The sequence below is a fragment of the Sebastes fasciatus genome, chromosome 7, assembly GCF_043250625.1.
Source record: "Sebastes fasciatus isolate fSebFas1 chromosome 7, fSebFas1.pri, whole genome shotgun sequence".
In the NCBI taxonomy this organism is placed as follows: domain Eukaryota; kingdom Metazoa; phylum Chordata; class Actinopteri; order Perciformes; family Sebastidae; genus Sebastes; species Sebastes fasciatus.
The window spans coordinates 978,354-996,273 of NC_133801.1; the positions used below are offsets into that span (position 1 = coordinate 978,354).

Here is a 17,920-nt window from a genome sequence, read left to right on the forward strand (position 1 = left end):
ACTACACTGTGTTATTGGTACTTCTACTGACGTTAAAGATGTGAGATACGCTCTGTATAACAGAGTCACTGTGGAGAATGACTACAGCACGACATCATCTGATGACGTCATGACTCTGAGCTATACATGGACTTGTGTGGTGTGAACGGGCCGTTACCGGTGAACTTGACGGCGGTGATGGAGGCCGAGTGGTCATTCAGAGTCTGCTCCAGACTGTAGTTCTTCTCCAGGTTGAAGATGTGGATCAGTCGATCTCTACTGGCCGTCGCCAACAGCTTCACACCTGAAACAGCGGCAGAGTCGTCACTCAGGTGTCACACCTCCATCAACCGTGGAGGAAATAACCTCTGTAGCTCTGTGGCGTCTCTTGACCTGAGGTCTCACCTGTGGACGTTGGGGAGAACTCCAGACACAACACCTCCGAGTCGTGAGCCTCAATCTTCACCAGCTCGTCCAGAAACTCCAGACCAAAGATCCTGAACACAGAGACACGTCAGCTGATCTCTGAGACCACCAGGTCAGGATCAGGATCAGCAGAAACACGTCATCTGATCTCTGAGACCACCAGGTCAGGATCAGGATCAGCAGACAGTACTCAGTCACATGTAGAATATACAGTAGTTTAGTAGTGTTTCCAGTCGTCCAGCAGAGGGCAGCAGAGACTGAGTGTCTCTAGCGTCTCTGAGTGTCTCTAGCTTCTCTGAGTGTCTCTGAGTGTCTCTAGTGTCTCTAGTGTCTCTAGTGTCTCTGAGTGTCTCTGAGTGTCTCTGAGTGTCTCTGAGTGTCTCTAGCGTCTCTGAGTGTCTCTAGTGTCTCTGAGTGTCTCTAGCTTCTCTGAGTGTCTCTGAGTGTCTCTAGCGTCTCTGAGTGTCTCTAGCTTCTCTGAGTGTCTCTAGCTTCTCTGAGTGTCTCTAGCTTCTCTGAGTGTCTCTAGCTTCTCTGAGTGTCTCTAGCTTCTCTGAGTGTCTCTGAGTGTCTCTAGCTTCTCTGAGTGTCTCTGAGTGTCTCGAGTGTCTCTAGCTTCTCTGAGTGTCTCTAGCGTCTCTAAGTGTCTCTGAGTGTCTCTGAGTGTCTCTAGTGTCTCTAGCGTCTCTGAGTGTCTCTAGTGTCTCTGAGTGTCTCTAGTGTCTCTAGCGTCTCTGAGCGTCTCTAGTGTCTCTGAGTGTCTCTGAGTGTCTCTGAGTGTCTCTGAGTGTCTCTAGCATCTCTGAGTGTCTCTGAGTGTCTCTAGTGTCTCTGAGTGTCTCTAGCTTCTCTGAGTGTCTCTGAGTGTCTCTAGCTTCTCTGAGTGTCTCTGAGTGTCTCTGAGTGTCTCTAGCTTCTCTAAGTGTCTCTGAGTGTCTCTAGCTTCTCTGAGTGTCTCTGAGTGTCTCTAGTGTCTCTGAGTGTCTCTGAGTGTCTCTAGCTTCTCTAAGTGTCTCTGAGTGTCTCTGAGTGTCTCTAGCTTCTCTGAGTGTCTCTGAGTGTCTCTAGCTTCTCTAAGTGTCTCTGAGTGTCTCTGAGTGTCTCTAGCTTCTCTGAGTGTCTCTGAGTGTCTCTGAGTGTCTCTAGTGTCTCTGAGTGTCTCTAGCTTCTCTGAGTGTCTCTGAGTGTCTCTGAGTGTCTCTAGCTTCTCTGAGTGTCTCTGAGTGTCTCTAGCTTCTCTGAGTGTCTCTGAGTGTCTCTGAGTGTCTCTAGCTTCTCTAAGTGTCTCTGAGTGTCTCTGAGTGTCTCTAGCTTCTCTGAGTGTCTCTAGTGTCTCTGAGTGTCTCTGAGTGTCTCTAGCTTCTCTGAGTGTCTCTAGTGTCTCTAGTGTCTCTGAGTGTCTCTGAGTGTCTCTAGCTTCTCTAAGTGTCTCTGAGTGTCTCTGAGTGTCTCTAGCTTCTCTGAGTGTCTCTAGTGTCTCTGAGTGTCTCTGAGTGTCTCTAGCTTCTCTGAGTGTCTCTAGTGTCTCTGAGTGTCTCTGAGTGTCTCTAGCTTCTCTGAGTGTCTCTAGCATCTCTGAGTGTCTCTGAGTGTCTCTAGCTTCTCTGAGTGTCTCTAGCGTCTCTGAGTGTCTCTGAGTGTCTCTAGCGTCTCTAGCATCTCTGAGTGTCTCTGAGTGTCTCTAGCTTCTCTGAGTGTCTCTAGCTTCTCTGAGTGTCTCTAGCTTCTCTGAGTGTCTCTAGCTTCTCTGAGTGTCTCTAGCTTCTCTGAGTGTCTCTAGCTTCTCTGAGTGTCTCTGAGTGTCTCTAGCTTCTCTGAGTGTCTCTGAGTGTCTCTAGCTTCTCTGAGTGTCTCTGAGTGTCTCGAGTGTCTCTGAGTGTCTCTGAGTGTCTCTAGTGTCTCTGAGTGTCTCTAGCGTCTCTAAGTGTCTCTGAGTGTCTCTGAGTGTCTCTAGTGTCTCTGAGTGTCTCTAGCGTCTCTGAGTGTCTCTAGTGTCTCTGAGTGTCTCTAGTGTCTCTAGCGTCTCTGAGCGTCTCTAGTGTCTCTGAGTGTCTCTGAGTGTCTCTGAGTGTCTCTGAGTGTCTCTGAGTGTCTCTAGCATCTCTGAGTGTCTCTGAGTGTCTCTAGTGTCTCTGAGTGTCTCTAGCGTCTCTAAGTGTCTCTGAGTGTCTCTGAGTGTCTCTAGTGTCTCTGAGTGTCTCTAGCGTCTCTGAGTGTCTCTAGTGTCTCTGAGTGTCTCTAGTGTCTCTAGTGTCTCTGAGTGTCTCTAGTGTCTCTGAGTGTCTCTAGTGTCTCTAAGTGTCTCTGAGTGTCTCTGAGTGTCTCTAGTGTCTCTGAGTGTCTCTAGTGTCTCTGAGTGTCTCTAGTGTCTCTGAGTGTCTCTAGTGTCTCTAGCGTCTCTGAGCGTCTCTAGCTTCTCTGAGTGTCTCTAGCGTCTCTAAGTGTCTCTGAGTGTCTCTGAGTGTCTCTAGTGTCTCTGAGTGTCTCTAGTGTCTCTAGCGTCTCTGAGTGTCTCTAGCGTCTCTGAGTGTCTCTAGTGTCTCTGAGTGTCTCTAGTGTCTCTAGCGTCTCTGAGCGTCTCTAGTGTCTCTGAGTGTCTCTGAGTGTCTCTAGCTTCTCTGAGTGTCTCTAGTGTCTCTAGTGTCTCTGAGTGTCTCTGAGTGTCTCTAGCTTCTCTAAGTGTCTCTGAGTGTCTCTGAGTGTCTCTAGCTTCTCTGAGTGTCTCTAGTGTCTCTGAGTGTCTCTGAGTGTCTCTAGCTTCTCTGAGTGTCTCTAGTGTCTCTGAGTGTCTCTGAGTGTCTCTAGCTTCTCTGAGTGTCTCTAGCATCTCTGAGTGTCTCTGAGTGTCTCTAGCTTCTCTGAGTGTCTCTAGCGTCTCTGAGTGTCTCTGAGTGTCTCTAGCGTCTCTAGCATCTCTGAGTGTCTCTGAGTGTCTCTAGCTTCTCTGAGTGTCTCTAGCTTCTCTGAGTGTCTCTAGCTTCTCTGAGTGTCTCTAGCTTCTCTGAGTGTCTCTAGCTTCTCTGAGTGTCTCTAGCTTCTCTGAGTGTCTCTAGCTTCTCTGAGTGTCTCTGAGTGTCTCTAGCTTCTCTGAGTGTCTCTGAGTGTCTCGAGTGTCTCTAGCTTCTCTGAGTGTCTCTAGCTTCTCTGAGTGTCTCTGAGTGTCTCTAGCTTCTCTGAGTGTCTCTGAGTGTCTCTGAGTGTCTCTAGCGTCTCTAAGTGTCTCTGAGTGTCTCTGAGTGTCTCTAGTGTCTCTGAGTGTCTCTAGTGTCTCTGAGTGTCTCTAGTGTCTCTGAGTGTCTCTAGTGTCTCTAGCGTCTCTGAGCGTCTCTAGCTTCTCTGAGTGTCTCTAGCGTCTCTAAGTGTCTCTGAGTGTCTCTGAGTGTCTCTAGTGTCTCTGAGTGTCTCTAGTGTCTCTAGCGTCTCTGAGTGTCTCTAGCGTCTCTGAGTGTCTCTAGTGTCTCTGAGTGTCTCTAGTGTCTCTAGCGTCTCTGAGCGTCTCTAGTGTCTCTGAGTGTCTCTGAGTGTCTCTGAGTGTCTCTGAGTGTCTCTAGCATCTCTGAGTGTCTCTGAGTGTCTCTAGTGTCTCTGAGTGTCTCTAGCTTCTCTGAGTGTCTCTGAGTGTCTCTAGCTTCTCTGAGTGTCTCTGAGTGTCTCTGAGTGTCTCTAGCTTCTCTAAGTGTCTCTGAGTGTCTCTAGCTTCTCTGAGTGTCTCTGAGTGTCTCTAGTGTCTCTGAGTGTCTCTGAGTGTCTCTAGCTTCTCTAAGTGTCTCTGAGTGTCTCTGAGTGTCTCTAGCTTCTCTGAGTGTCTCTAGTGTCTCTGAGTGTCTCTAGCGTCTCTGAGTGTCTCTAGCTTCTCTGAGTGTCTCTAGCGTCTCTGAGTGTCTCTAGTGTCTCTAGTGTCTCTGAGTGTCTCTAGCTTCTCTGAGTGTCTCTGAGTGTCTCTAGCTTCTCTGAGTGTCTCTAGCGTCTCTGAGTGTCTCTGAGTGTCTCTAGCGTCTCTAGCATCTCTGAGTGTCTCTGAGTGTCTCTAGCTTCTCTGAGTGTCTCTAGCTTCTCTGAGTGTCTCTAGCTTCTCTGAGTGTCTCTAGCTTCTCTGAGTGTCTCTAGCTTCTCTGAGTGTCTCTAGCTTCTCTGAGTGTCTCTGAGTGTCTCGAGTGTCTCTAGCTTCTCTGAGTGTCTCTAGCGTCTCTAAGTGTCTCTGAGTGTCTCTGAGTGTCTCTAGTGTCTCTAGCGTCTCTGAGTGTCTCTAGTGTCTCTGAGTGTCTCTAGTGTCTCTAGCGTCTCTGAGCGTCTCTAGTGTCTCTGAGTGTCTCTGAGTGTCTCTGAGTGTCTCTGAGTGTCTCTAGCATCTCTGAGTGTCTCTGAGTGTCTCTAGTGTCTCTGAGTGTCTCTAGCTTCTCTGAGTGTCTCTGAGTGTCTCTAGCTTCTCTGAGTGTCTCTGAGTGTCTCTGAGTGTCTCTAGCTTCTCTAAGTGTCTCTGAGTGTCTCTAGCTTCTCTGAGTGTCTCTGAGTGTCTCTAGTGTCTCTGAGTGTCTCTGAGTGTCTCTAGCTTCTCTAAGTGTCTCTGAGTGTCTCTGAGTGTCTCTAGCTTCTCTGAGTGTCTCTAGTGTCTCTGAGTGTCTCTAGCGTCTCTGAGTGTCTCTAGCTTCTCTGAGTGTCTCTAGCGTCTCTGAGTGTCTCTAGTGTCTCTAGTGTCTCTGAGTGTCTCTAGCTTCTCTGAGTGTCTCTGAGTGTCTCTAGCTTCTCTGAGTGTCTCTAGCGTCTCTGAGTGTCTCTGAGTGTCTCTAGCGTCTCTAGCATCTCTGAGTGTCTCTGAGTGTCTCTAGCTTCTCTGAGTGTCTCTAGCTTCTCTGAGTGTCTCTAGCTTCTCTGAGTGTCTCTAGCTTCTCTGAGTGTCTCTAGCTTCTCTGAGTGTCTCTAGCTTCTCTGAGTGTCTCTGAGTGTCTCGAGTGTCTCTAGCTTCTCTGAGTGTCTCTAGCGTCTCTAAGTGTCTCTGAGTGTCTCTGAGTGTCTCTAGTGTCTCTAGCGTCTCTGAGTGTCTCTAGTGTCTCTGAGTGTCTCTAGTGTCTCTAGCGTCTCTGAGCGTCTCTAGTGTCTCTGAGTGTCTCTGAGTGTCTCTGAGTGTCTCTGAGTGTCTCTAGCATCTCTGAGTGTCTCTGAGTGTCTCTAGTGTCTCTGAGTGTCTCTAGCTTCTCTGAGTGTCTCTGAGTGTCTCTAGCTTCTCTGAGTGTCTCTGAGTGTCTCTGAGTGTCTCTAGCTTCTCTAAGTGTCTCTGAGTGTCTCTAGCTTCTCTGAGTGTCTCTGAGTGTCTCTAGTGTCTCTGAGTGTCTCTGAGTGTCTCTAGCTTCTCTAAGTGTCTCTGAGTGTCTCTGAGTGTCTCTAGCTTCTCTGAGTGTCTCTGAGTGTCTCTAGCTTCTCTAAGTGTCTCTGAGTGTCTCTGAGTGTCTCTAGCTTCTCTGAGTGTCTCTGAGTGTCTCTGAGTGTCTCTAGTGTCTCTGAGTGTCTCTGAGTGTCTCTAGCTTCTCTGAGTGTCTCTGAGTGTCTCTGAGTGTCTCTAGCTTCTCTGAGTGTCTCTGAGTGTCTCTAGCTTCTCTGAGTGTCTCTGAGTGTCTCTGAGTGTCTCTAGCTTCTCTAAGTGTCTCTGAGTGTCTCTGAGTGTCTCTAGCTTCTCTGAGTGTCTCTAGTGTCTCTAGTGTCTCTGAGTGTCTCTGAGTGTCTCTAGCTTCTCTAAGTGTCTCTGAGTGTCTCTGAGTGTCTCTAGCTTCTCTGAGTGTCTCTAGTGTCTCTGAGTGTCTCTGAGTGTCTCTAGCTTCTCTGAGTGTCTCTAGTGTCTCTGAGTGTCTCTGAGTGTCTCTAGCTTCTCTGAGTGTCTCTAGCATCTCTGAGTGTCTCTGAGTGTCTCTAGCTTCTCTGAGTGTCTCTAGCGTCTCTGAGTGTCTCTGAGTGTCTCTAGCGTCTCTAGCATCTCTGAGTGTCTCTGAGTGTCTCTAGCTTCTCTGAGTGTCTCTAGCTTCTCTGAGTGTCTCTAGCTTCTCTGAGTGTCTCTAGCTTCTCTGAGTGTCTCTGAGTGTCTCTAGCTTCTCTGAGTGTCTCTGAGTGTCTCGAGTGTCTCTAGCTTCTCTGAGTGTCTCTAGCTTCTCTGAGTGTCTCTGAGTGTCTCTAGCTTCTCTGAGTGTCTCTGAGTGTCTCGAGTGTCTCTAGCTTCTCTGAGTGTCTCTAGCGTCTCTAAGTGTCTCTGAGTGTCTCTGAGTGTCTCTAGTGTCTCTGAGTGTCTCTAGCGTCTCTGAGTGTCTCTAGTGTCTCTGAGTGTCTCTAGTGTCTCTAGCGTCTCTGAGCGTCTCTAGTGTCTCTGAGTGTCTCTGAGTGTCTCTGAGTGTCTCTGAGTGTCTCTAGCATCTCTGAGTGTCTCTGAGTGTCTCTAGTGTCTCTGAGTGTCTCTAGCTTCTCTGAGTGTCTCTGAGTGTCTCTAGCTTCTCTGAGTGTCTCTGAGTGTCTCTGAGTGTCTCTAGCTTCTCTAAGTGTCTCTGAGTGTCTCTAGCTTCTCTGAGTGTCTCTGAGTGTCTCTAGTGTCTCTGAGTGTCTCTGAGTGTCTCTAGCTTCTCTAAGTGTCTCTGAGTGTCTCTGAGTGTCTCTAGCTTCTCTGAGTGTCTCTAGTGTCTCTGAGTGTCTCTAGCGTCTCTGAGTGTCTCTAGCTTCTCTGAGTGTCTCTAGCGTCTCTGAGTGTCTCTAGTGTCTCTAGTGTCTCTGAGTGTCTCTAGCTTCTCTGAGTGTCTCTGAGTGTCTCTAGCTTCTCTGAGTGTCTCTGAGTGTCTCTGAGTGTCTCTAGCTTCTCTGAGTGTCTCTGAGTGTCTCTGAGTGTCTCTAGCTTCTCTGAGTGTCTCTGAGTGTCTCTGAGTGTCTCTAGCTTCTCTGAGTGTCTCTGAGTGTCTCTAGCTTCTCTGAGTGTCTCTGAGTGTCTCTAGCTTCTCTAAGTGTCTCTGAGTGTCTCTGAGTGTCTCTAGCTTCTCTGAGTGTCTCTGAGTGTCTCTGAGTGTCTCTAGTGTCTCTGAGTGTCTCTGAGTGTCTCTAGCTTCTCTGAGTGTCTCTGAGTGTCTCTGAGTGTCTCTAGCTTCTCTGAGTGTCTCTGAGTGTCTCTAGCTTCTCTGAGTGTCTCTGAGTGTCTCTGAGTGTCTCTAGCTTCTCTAAGTGTCTCTGAGTGTCTCTGAGTGTCTCTAGCTTCTCTGAGTGTCTCTAGTGTCTCTAGTGTCTCTGAGTGTCTCTGAGTGTCTCTAGCTTCTCTAAGTGTCTCTGAGTGTCTCTGAGTGTCTCTAGCTTCTCTGAGTGTCTCTAGTGTCTCTGAGTGTCTCTGAGTGTCTCTAGCTTCTCTGAGTGTCTCTAGTGTCTCTGAGTGTCTCTGAGTGTCTCTAGCTTCTCTGAGTGTCTCTAGCTTCTCTGAGTGTCTCTAGCTTCTCTGAGTGTCTCTAGCTTCTCTGAGTGTCTCTAGCTTCTCTGAGTGTCTCTGAGTGTCTCTAGCTTCTCTGAGTGTCTCTGAGTGTCTCGAGTGTCTCTAGCTTCTCTGAGTGTCTCTAGCGTCTCTAAGTGTCTCTGAGTGTCTCTGAGTGTCTCTAGTGTCTCTAGCGTCTCTGAGTGTCTCTAGTGTCTCTGAGTGTCTCTAGTGTCTCTAGCGTCTCTGAGCGTCTCTAGTGTCTCTGAGTGTCTCTGAGTGTCTCTGAGTGTCTCTGAGTGTCTCTAGCATCTCTGAGTGTCTCTGAGTGTCTCTAGTGTCTCTGAGTGTCTCTAGCTTCTCTGAGTGTCTCTGAGTGTCTCTAGCTTCTCTGAGTGTCTCTGAGTGTCTCTGAGTGTCTCTAGCTTCTCTAAGTGTCTCTGAGTGTCTCTAGCTTCTCTGAGTGTCTCTGAGTGTCTCTAGTGTCTCTGAGTGTCTCTGAGTGTCTCTAGCTTCTCTAAGTGTCTCTGAGTGTCTCTGAGTGTCTCTAGCTTCTCTGAGTGTCTCTAGTGTCTCTGAGTGTCTCTAGCGTCTCTGAGTGTCTCTAGCTTCTCTGAGTGTCTCTAGCGTCTCTGAGTGTCTCTAGTGTCTCTAGTGTCTCTGAGTGTCTCTAGCTTCTCTGAGTGTCTCTGAGTGTCTCTAGTGTCTCTGAGTGTCTCTGAGTGTCTCTAGCTTCTCTGAGTGTCTCTGAGTGTCTCTGAGTGTCTCTAGCTTCTCTGAGTGTCTCTGAGTGTCTCTAGCTTCTCTGAGTGTCTCTGAGTGTCTCTAGCTTCTCTAAGTGTCTCTGAGTGTCTCTGAGTGTCTCTAGCTTCTCTGAGTGTCTCTGAGTGTCTCTGAGTGTCTCTAGTGTCTCTGAGTGTCTCTGAGTGTCTCTAGCTTCTCTGAGTGTCTCTGAGTGTCTCTGAGTGTCTCTAGCTTCTCTGAGTGTCTCTGAGTGTCTCTAGCTTCTCTGAGTGTCTCTGAGTGTCTCTGAGTGTCTCTAGCTTCTCTAAGTGTCTCTGAGTGTCTCTGAGTGTCTCTAGCTTCTCTGAGTGTCTCTAGTGTCTCTAGTGTCTCTGAGTGTCTCTGAGTGTCTCTAGCTTCTCTAAGTGTCTCTGAGTGTCTCTGAGTGTCTCTAGCTTCTCTGAGTGTCTCTAGTGTCTCTGAGTGTCTCTGAGTGTCTCTAGCTTCTCTGAGTGTCTCTAGTGTCTCTGAGTGTCTCTGAGTGTCTCTAGCGTCTCTGAGTGTCTCTAGCTTCTCTGAGTGTCTCTGAGTGTCTCTGAGTGTCTCTAGCTTCTCTGAGTGTCTCTGAGTGTCTCTAGCTTCTCTGAGTGTCTCTGAGTGTCTCTAGCTTCTCTGAGTGTCTCTGAGTGTCTCTGAGTGTCTCTAGCGTCTCTAAGTGTCTCTGAGTGTCTCTAGCGTCTCTAAGTGTCTCTGAGTGTCTCTAGCATCTCTGAGTGTCTCTGAGTGTCTCTGAGTGTCTCTAGCTTCTCTGAGTGTCTCTAGCGTCTCTGAGTGTCTCTGAGTGTCTCTGAGTGTCTCTAGCGTCTCTAAGTGTCTCTGAGTGTCTCTAGCGTCTCTAAGTGTCTCTGAGTGTCTCTAGCATCTCTGAGTGTCTCTGAGTGTCTCTGAGTGTCTCTAGCATCTCTGAGTGTCTCTGAGTGTCTCTGAGTGTCTCTAGCTTCTCTGAGTGTCTCTAGCATCTCTGAGTGTCTCCAGTGTCTCTAGCTTCTCTGAGTGTCTCTGAGTGTCTCTGAGTGTCTCTGAGTGTCTCTAGCGTCTCTAAGTGTCTCTGAGTGTCTCTAGCGTCTCTAAGTGTCTCTGAGTGTCTCTAAGTGTCTCTAAGTGTCTCTAGTGTCTCTGAGTGTCTCTAGCTTCTCTGAGTGTCTCTGAGTGTCTCTAGCTTCTCTGAGTGTCTCTAGCATCTCTGAGTGTCTCTAGCTTCTCTGAGTGTCTCTGAGTGTCTCTAGCTTCTCTAAGTGTCTCTGAGTGTCTCTAGCTTCTCTAAGTGTCTCTGAGTGTCTCTAGCTTCTCTAAGTGTCTCTGAGTGTCTCTAGCTTCTCTGAGTGTCTCTGAGTGTCTCTAGCTTCTCTGAGTGTCTCTAGCTTCTCTGAGTGTCTCTAGCTTCTCTGAGTGTCTCTGAGTGTCTCTAGCGTCTCTGAGTGTCTCTAAGTGTCTCTGAGTGTCTCTAGCTTCTCTAAGTGTCTCTGAGTGTCTCTAGCGTCTCTGAGTGTCTCTGAGTGTCTCTGAGTGTCTCTAGCATCTCTGAGTGTCTCTGAGTGTCTCTAGCGTCTCTGAGTGTCTCTGAGTGTCTCTGAGTGTCTCTAGCGTCTCTGAGTGTCTCTAGCATCTCTGAGTGTCTCTGAGTGTCTCTAGCGTCTCTGAGTGTCTCTAGTGTCTCTAGTGTCTCTAGCTTCTCTGAGTGTCTCTAGCTTCTCTGAGTGTCTCTGAGTGTCTCTAGCTTCTCTGAGTGTCTCTGAGTGTCTCGAGTGTCTCTAGCTTCTCTGAGTGTCTCTAGCGTCTCTAAGTGTCTCTGAGTGTCTCTGAGTGTCTCTAGCGTCTCTGAGTGTCTCTAGTGTCTCTGAGTGTCTCTAGTGTCTCTAGCGTCTCTGAGCGTCTCTAGTGTCTCTGAGTGTCTCTAGTGTCTCTGAGTGTCTCTAGCTTCTCTGAGTGTCTCTAGCGTCTCTGAGTGTCTCTAGTGTCTCTGAGTGTCTCTAGCTTCTCTGAGTGTCTCTAGTGTCTCTGAGTGTCTCTAGTGTCTCTAGCGTCTCTGAGCGTCTCTAGTGTCTCTGAGTGTCTCTAGCATCTCTGAGTGTCTCTGAGTGTCTCTGAGTGTCTCTAGCATCTCTGAGTGTCTCTGAGTGTCTCTAGCTTCTCTGAGTGTCTCTGAGTGTCTCTAGCTTCTCTGAGTGTCTCTGAGTGTCTCTAGCTTCTCTGAGTGTCTCTGAGTGTCTCTGAGTGTCTCTAGCTTCTCTAAGTGTCTCTGAGTGTCTCTAGCTTCTCTGAGTGTCTCTGAGTGTCTCTAGTGTCTCTGAGTGTCTCTAGCTTCTCTAAGTGTCTCTGAGTGTCTCTGAGTGTCTCTAGCTTCTCTGAGTGTCTCTAGCGTCTCTGAGTGTCTCTAGCTTCTCTGAGTGTCTCTAGCGTCTCTGAGTGTCTCTAGTGTCTCTAGTGTCTCTGAGTGTCTCTAGCTTCTCTGAGTGTCTCTGAGTGTCTCTAGCTTCTCTGAGTGTCTCTGAGTGTCTCTGAGTGTCTCTAGCTTCTCTGAGTGTCTCTGAGTGTCTCTGAGTGTCTCTGAGTGTCTCTAGCTTCTCTGAGTGTCTCTGAGTGTCTCTAGCTTCTCTGAGTGTCTCTAGCTTCTCTAAGTGTCTCTGGCTTCTCTGAGTGTCTCTGAGTGTCTCTAGCTTCTCTGAGTGTCTCTAGCTTCTCTAAGTGTCTCTGAGTGTCTCTAGCTTCTCTAAGTGTCTCTGAGTGTCTCTGAGTGTCTCTAGTGTCTCTAGTGTCTCTGAGTGTCTCTGAGTGTCTCTAGCTTCTCTAAGTGTCTCTGAGTGTCTCTGAGTGTCTCTAGTGTCTCTGAGTGTCTCTGAGTGTCTCTAGCTTCTCTAAGTGTCTCTGAGTGTCTCTGAGTGTCTCTAGCTTCTCTGAGTGTCTCTAGTGTCTCTGAGTGTCTCTGAGTGTCTCTAGCGTCTCTAGCATCTCTAGTGTCTCTAGCTTCTCTGAGTGTCTCTAGCTTCTCTGAGTGTCTCTGAGTGTCTCTAGCTTCTCTGAGTGTCTCTAGCGTCTCTAAGTGTCTCTGAGTGTCTCTGAGTGTCTCTAGTGTCTCTAGCGTCTCTGAGTGTCTCTAGCGTCTCTGAGTGTCTCTAGTGTCTCTGAGTGTCTCTGAGTGTCTCTAGCGTCTCTGAGTGTCTCTAGTGTCTCTAGTGTCTCTGAGTGTCTCTGAGTGTCTCTAGCGTCTCTAGTGTCTCTGAGTGTCTCTGAGTGTCTCTAGTGTCTCTGAGTGTCTCTAGTGTCTCTAGTGTCTCTGAGTGTCTCTAGTGTCTCTAGTGTCTCTGAGTGTCTCTAGTGTCTCTGAGTGTCTCTGAGTGTCTCTAGCGTCTCTGAGTGTCTCTGAGTGTCTCTGAGTGTCTCTAGCTTCTCTAAGTGTCTCTAGTGTCTCTGAGTGTCTCTAGCTTCTCTGAGTGTCTCTAGTGTCTCTGAGTGTCTCTGAGTGTCTCTAGCGTCTCTAGCTTCTCTGAGTGTCTCTGAGTGTCTCTAGCGTCTCTAGCATCTCTGAGTGTCTCTAGTGTCTCTAGCGTCTCTGAGTGTCTCTAGTGTCTCTGAGTGTCTCTAGTGTCTCTAGCGTCTCTGAGCGTCTCTAGTGTCTCTGAGTGTCTCTGAGTGTCTCTGAGTGTCTCTAGCATCTCTGAGTGTCTCTAGCGTCTCTAGCGTCTCTGAGTGTCTCTAGCGTCTCTGAGCGTCTCTAGTGTCTCTGAGTGTCTCTGAGTGTCTCTGAGTGTCTCTGAGTGTCTCTAGCATCTCTGAGTGTCTCTAGTGTCTCTAGCGTCTCTGAGTGTCTCTAGTGTCTCTGAGTGTCTCTAGTGTCTCTAGCGTCTCTGAGCGTCTCTAGTGTCTCTGAGTGTCTCTAGTGTCTCTGAGTGTCTCTGAGTGTCTCTAGTGTCTCTGAGTGTCTCTAGCTTCTCTGAGTGTCTCTAGCGTCTCTGAGTGTCTCTAGTGTCTCTAGTGTCTCTGAGTGTCTCTAGCTTCTCTGAGTGTCTCTGAGTGTCTCTAGCTTCTCTGAGTGTCTCTGAGTGTCTCTGAGTGTCTCTAGCTTCTCTAAGTGTCTCTGAGTGTCTCTAGCTTCTCTGAGTGTCTCTGAGTGTCTCTAGTGTCTCTGAGTGTCTCTGAGTGTCTCTAGTGTCTCTGAGTGTCTCTGAGTGTCTCTAGCTTCTCTAAGTGTCTCTGAGTGTCTCTGAGTGTCTCTAGCTTCTCTGAGTGTCTCTAGTGTCTCTGAGTGTCTCTAGCGTCTCTGAGTGTCTCTAGCTTCTCTGAGTGTCTCTGAGTGTCTCTGAGTGTCTCTAGCTTCTCTGAGTGTCTCTGAGTGTCTCTGAGTGTCTCTAGCGTCTCTGAGTGTCTCTAGCGTCTCTGAGTGTCTCTAGCTTCTCTGAGTGTCTCTGAGTGTCTCTAGCTTCTCTGAGTGTCTCTGAGTGTCTCTAGCGTCTCTGAGTGTCTCTGAGTGTCTCTAGTGTCTCTAGCGTCTCTGAGTGTCTCTAGCGTCTCTGAGTGTCTCTAGTGTCTCTGAGTGTCTCTAGCGTCTGAGTGTCTCTAGCTTCTCTGAGTGTCTCTAGCTTCTCTGAGTGTCTCTGAGTGTCTCTAGCTTCTCTGAGTGTCTCTAGTGTCTCTGGTGTCTCTGGTGTCTCTGAGTGTCTCTAGCTTCTCTGAGTGTCTCTAGTGTCTCTGAGTGTCTCTGGTGTCTCTGAGTGTCTCTAGCTTCTCTGAGTGTCTCTAGCGTCTCTGAGTGTCTCTGAGTGTCTCTAGCGTCTCTGGCGTCTCTGAGTGTCTCTAGTGTCTCTGAGTGTCTCTAGTGTCTCTAGCATCTCTGAGTGTCTCTGAGTGTCTCTAGCTTCTCTGAGTGTCTCTAGTGTCTCTGAGTGTCTCTAGCGTCTCTGAGTGTCTCTAGCTTCTCTGAGTGTCTCTAGTGTCTCTGAGTGTCTCTAGTGTCTCTAGCATCTCTGAGTGTCTCTAGTGTCTCTAGCGTCTCTGAGTGTCTCTAGTGTCTCTAGCTTCTCTGAGTGTCTCTAGTGTCTCTAGCTTCTCTGAGTGTCTCTAGCTTCTCTGAGTGTCTCTGAGTGTCTCTGAGTGTCTCTGAGTGTCTCTGAGTGTCTCTGAGTGTCTCTAGCTTCTCTGAGTGTCTCTAGTGTCTCTGAGTGTCTCTGAGTGTCTCTGAGTGTCTCTAGCTTCTCTGAGTGTCTCTGAGTGTCTCTAGCTTCTCTGAGTGTCTCTGAGTGTCTCTAGTGTCTGAGTGTCTCTAGTGTCTCTAGCGTCTCTGAGTGTCTCTGGTGTCTCTAGCGTCTCTGAGTGTCTCTGGTGTCTCTAGCTTCTCTGAGTGTCTCTAGCTTCTCTGAGTGTCTCTGAGTGTCTCTAGCTTCTCTGAGTGTCTCTAGCGTCTCTGAGTGTCTCTAGCTTCTCTGAGTGTCTCTGAGTGTCTCTAGCTTCTCAGAGTGTCTCTAGTGTCTCTAGCGTCTCTGAGTGTCTCTGAGTGTCTCTGAGTGTCTCTAGCTTCTCTGAGTGTCTCTAGCGTCTCTGAGTGTCTCGAGTGTCTCTAGCGTCTCTGAGTGTCTCTGAGTGTCTCTAGCTTCTCTGAGTGTCTCTAGCTTCTCTGAGTGTCTCGAGTGTCTCTAGCGTCTCTGAGTGTCTCTAGCGTCTCTGAGTGTCTCTAGCTTCTCTGAGTGTCTCGAGTGTCTCTAGCGTCTCTGAGTGTCTCTAGCGTCTCTGAGTGTCTCTAGCGTCTCTGAGTGTCTCCGAGTGTCTCTAGCTTCTCTGAGTGTCTCTAGCTTCTCAGAGTGTCTCTAGTGTCTCTAGCGTCTCTTACCGCAGGTTTCCACAGCGGTCTCCGGCTGCCAGGTGTTGTCCATCAGGACTGATCCCCAGCACTCTGATGCCAGCTTTCCCATCAGCCCCTGCTGCCTCCCCCCCCCTCTCCCCCCTGTCCCCCTCGGCCTGCAGGTGCTGCATGTCGTCCCCCACGTACACGATCCTCAGCAGGTCCTGCAGGACAGCACAGGAAGCTCAGTACTAGTAGACCGCTACTATGTGTATATACTGGTGTACTTTGTGTACTGGTGTACTTTGTGTACTGGTGTACTTTGTGTACTGGTGTACTTTGTGTACTCGTGTACTTTGTGTACTGGTGTACTTTGTGTACTCGTGTACTTTGTGTACTCGTGTACTTTGTGTACTTTGTGTACTCGTGTACTTTGTGTACTCGTGTACTCTGTGTACTTTGTGTACTGGTGTACTTTGTGTACTTTGTGTACTCGTGTACTTTGTGTACTCTGTGTACTTTGTGTACTGTGTGTACTCGTGTACTTTGTGTACTCGTGTACTCGTGTACTTTGTGTACTCGTGTACTTTGTGTACTCGTGTACTTTGTGTACTGGTGTACTTTGTGTACTGGTGTACTTTGTGTACTGGTGTACCGGTGTACTCGTGTACTTGTGTACTTTGTGTACTTTGTGTACTGGTGTACTTTGTGTACTCGTGTACTTTGTGTACTCGTGTACTTTGTGTACTGGTGTACTTTGTGTACTGGTGTACTCGTGTACTTGTGTACTTTGTGTACTGGTGTACTGGTGTACTGGTGTACTTTGTGTACTGGTGTACTTTGTGTACTGGTGTACTTTGTGTACTGGTGTACTGTGTGTACTGGTGTACTTTGTGTACTGGTGTACTTTGTGTACTGGTGTACTTTGTGTACTGGTGTACTTTGTGTACTGGTGTACTGTGTGTACTCGCTGGTCTTACGTTGCTGTAGAGGTTCCGGTGTCCGGTGGGGGGGTCGGTGTGCCAGAGTCTGACGGTGTTATCAGATGAACAGGTGAGGAAGGAGGACGGAGGAAGACAGGCCTGAGACACGTCTGACAGCTCCGGGTACACCTGAGGACAACAAATACACACACACACACATATATATATATACACACATTAATATACAGTAAGTATTGCTAGTAGTACTTGCAGTATCTACATTAGTATTTCTATAAGTATCGAAGTACTTCCGGTAGTATTTGCAGTATTGGTGTACCTACCTGGACGCTCCACACACAGCTGCTGTGGTACAGAGCAGAGTACTGCTTGGCGGCGTTCCTCACGTCTTTAACGTCCCACACGTACACGCTGTGGTCGTTGTACACACAGGCCAGCTGTCTGGCGGCGGGGTCAAAGGTCACAGCCAAGGTGTCTGGGTACTGAGCACCTGGACTGGCAGGTAGCAGGCTGCTGTGTGAACAGGTACACGGTTAGTACTCACTGGGAGTATTGTCGGTATGTTAGCGGTATGTTTTGCAGTACTTGTACCCGTGCTGTACGCTCTGCGTGAGGTCGACTCCAAGGCGGTGAGGTCGCTGCAGCGTGGTGATGTACTGCAGGTTGGACGGGCTGAACACTCTGACGGCGCCGTCGGCACAACCACAGAAGATGAAGTCCTCGCTGACCGCCAGACAGCTCGCCGATGATGTCTGTCAACGTCAACAACAACAACGTTTTATCTGTTGGTTTTAGATCGACCTATCGGAAGTAACAATGAGCTCTTATTTTGGATTGTGTTTCCTATCGTTACAGGTGTTTCATATCGTACAGGTGTGTTTTATATCATTACAGGTGCGCTTCATATCGTACAGGTGCGCTTCATATCGTACAGGTGCGTTTCATATCGTACAGGTGCGTTTCATATCGTACAGGTGCGCTTCATATCGTACAGGTGCGCTTCATATCGTACAGGTGCGCTTCATATCGTACAGGTGCGTTTCATATCGTACAGGTGCGCTTCATATCGTACAGGTGTGTTTTCCGGTGCTCATCACTGACCTTGAGGTTGACCCAGGCCTCCAGGTGTCGGCTGCTGTTGAAAAGACAAAGCAGACCGGAGCTGGTGATGCAGTAGGTGCTGGACGCCATGAGGCCACGCCCACACGCCACCCCGCTAAAAACGCTGTTCTTATGGTCGCCTAGCAACCCCGATCGACCAATCAGAGGCACAGTGCTGTTCACCTGGATACAGGGAAAAAATAGTTAGTTCAGAATACTGCAAAATGAGCTGTGATTGGCTGAGGAGAAGACAGACAGTGTAGATGAGCTGTGATTGGCTGATTGGAAGTAATCAGAAAGGTACCCGTCGTTCTTTGGAGGCGTCCAGGTACCAGAACTTGACGTGTCGGTTTCCTGCAGTGACGAAGTAGCTGTTGTCCTGAGAGAAGGAGACGGCGAGCACTCTGCTGGACACTTTGTTGGAGGCGATGATGGAACCTTTCTGCTCAAAGGCACAAAGACAGGAAGGACAGGAGGGACGACATGTACCAATGTAGTAAAGTTCAGATACTTTACCGCTAGTAGATATTCCATCATTACAGTATTATTACTCTGTATTAATGTAAATCAGGATGTTACTGTTGTAGTAGAGCTGGAGCTCATTTTCATTATGGATTCATCTGACTATTATTTATTATACTGATTAATAAGAAAAGACTTGAGTAAAGTACCTCAAAGTACAGTGCATGAGTAAACGTACACCATAGGTGTGTGCGTGTGTGTGTGTGTGTGTGTGTGTGTGTGTGTGTGTGTGTGTGTGTGTGTGTGTGTGTGCGTCCTCACCCTCCAGTCCCACACACTAACAGTCATGTCGTGTTGGTATCCCACAGAGACGATGTAGCAGCTGTTGGTGGAGAACGCCACGCAGGAAACGCCGTATTTATGAGACTGAACCTCGGCCACCTGACCTCCGTCCACCTCCCACACCCGCACACAGGGCATGTGACCACTCTGCAACACACACACACAAAGTCAGCTACACACTCCTTCACCACACCTTCACCTGTCCTCCAGGGTGTCCACAGAGACAACAGCAGACTCAGCTCTTACCTCACCAGTGACCAGGTGCTTTCCATCATGGGAGAACGCCACAGCACTGAAGGGCTTCCTGAAACACAGACACGTCTTTACTGGCCTCTACTGCCTCTCTCTACTGGCCTCTACTGCCTCTCTTTACCGGCCTCTACTGCCTCTCTCTACTGGCCTCTACTGCCTCTCTTTACCGGCCTCTACTGCCTCTCTCTACTGCCTCTCTCTACTGGCCTCTACTGCCTTTCTTTACCGGCCTCTACTGCCTCTCTCTACTGCCTCTCTCTACTGGCCTCTACTGCCTTTCTTTACTGGCCTCTACTGTGGTTGAGTGGAGGAGACGCTGACAGACGTACCTGGACGTGTTGATGATGTGACTCTGTTTGTTCTTCTTCGGGTGAAGCAGCACGATGACGCACCTGAAACACGAACAGTCGGGTTCATTCTAATTAAATCTCAGCAAAC

The 17,920-nt window shown here is 48.7% G+C and overlaps 1 protein-coding gene across 1 annotated transcript in view; it reads right to left on the reverse strand.

The window, feature by feature from the left end:
- wdr62 (WD repeat domain 62) overlaps window positions 1-17,920 on the reverse strand; it is a 50,489-nt gene that overhangs the window by 30,721 nt on the left and 1,848 nt on the right. Inside the window, exons 3-13 of the mRNA XM_074640890.1 lie at window positions 17,812-17,874; window positions 17,477-17,534; window positions 17,210-17,377; window positions 16,731-16,868; window positions 16,427-16,609; window positions 15,917-16,077; window positions 15,649-15,835; window positions 15,365-15,496; window positions 14,433-14,608; window positions 385-476; window positions 158-283 (exon numbers count right to left, since the gene is read on the reverse strand). Coding sequence (XP_074496991.1) covers window positions 158-283; window positions 385-476; window positions 14,433-14,608; window positions 15,365-15,496; window positions 15,649-15,835; window positions 15,917-16,077; window positions 16,427-16,609; window positions 16,731-16,868; window positions 17,210-17,377; window positions 17,477-17,534; window positions 17,812-17,874 — 1,484 coding nt within the window. The remainder of the gene's footprint in view (window positions 1-157; window positions 284-384; window positions 477-14,432; window positions 14,609-15,364; window positions 15,497-15,648; window positions 15,836-15,916; window positions 16,078-16,426; window positions 16,610-16,730; window positions 16,869-17,209; window positions 17,378-17,476; window positions 17,535-17,811; window positions 17,875-17,920) is intronic.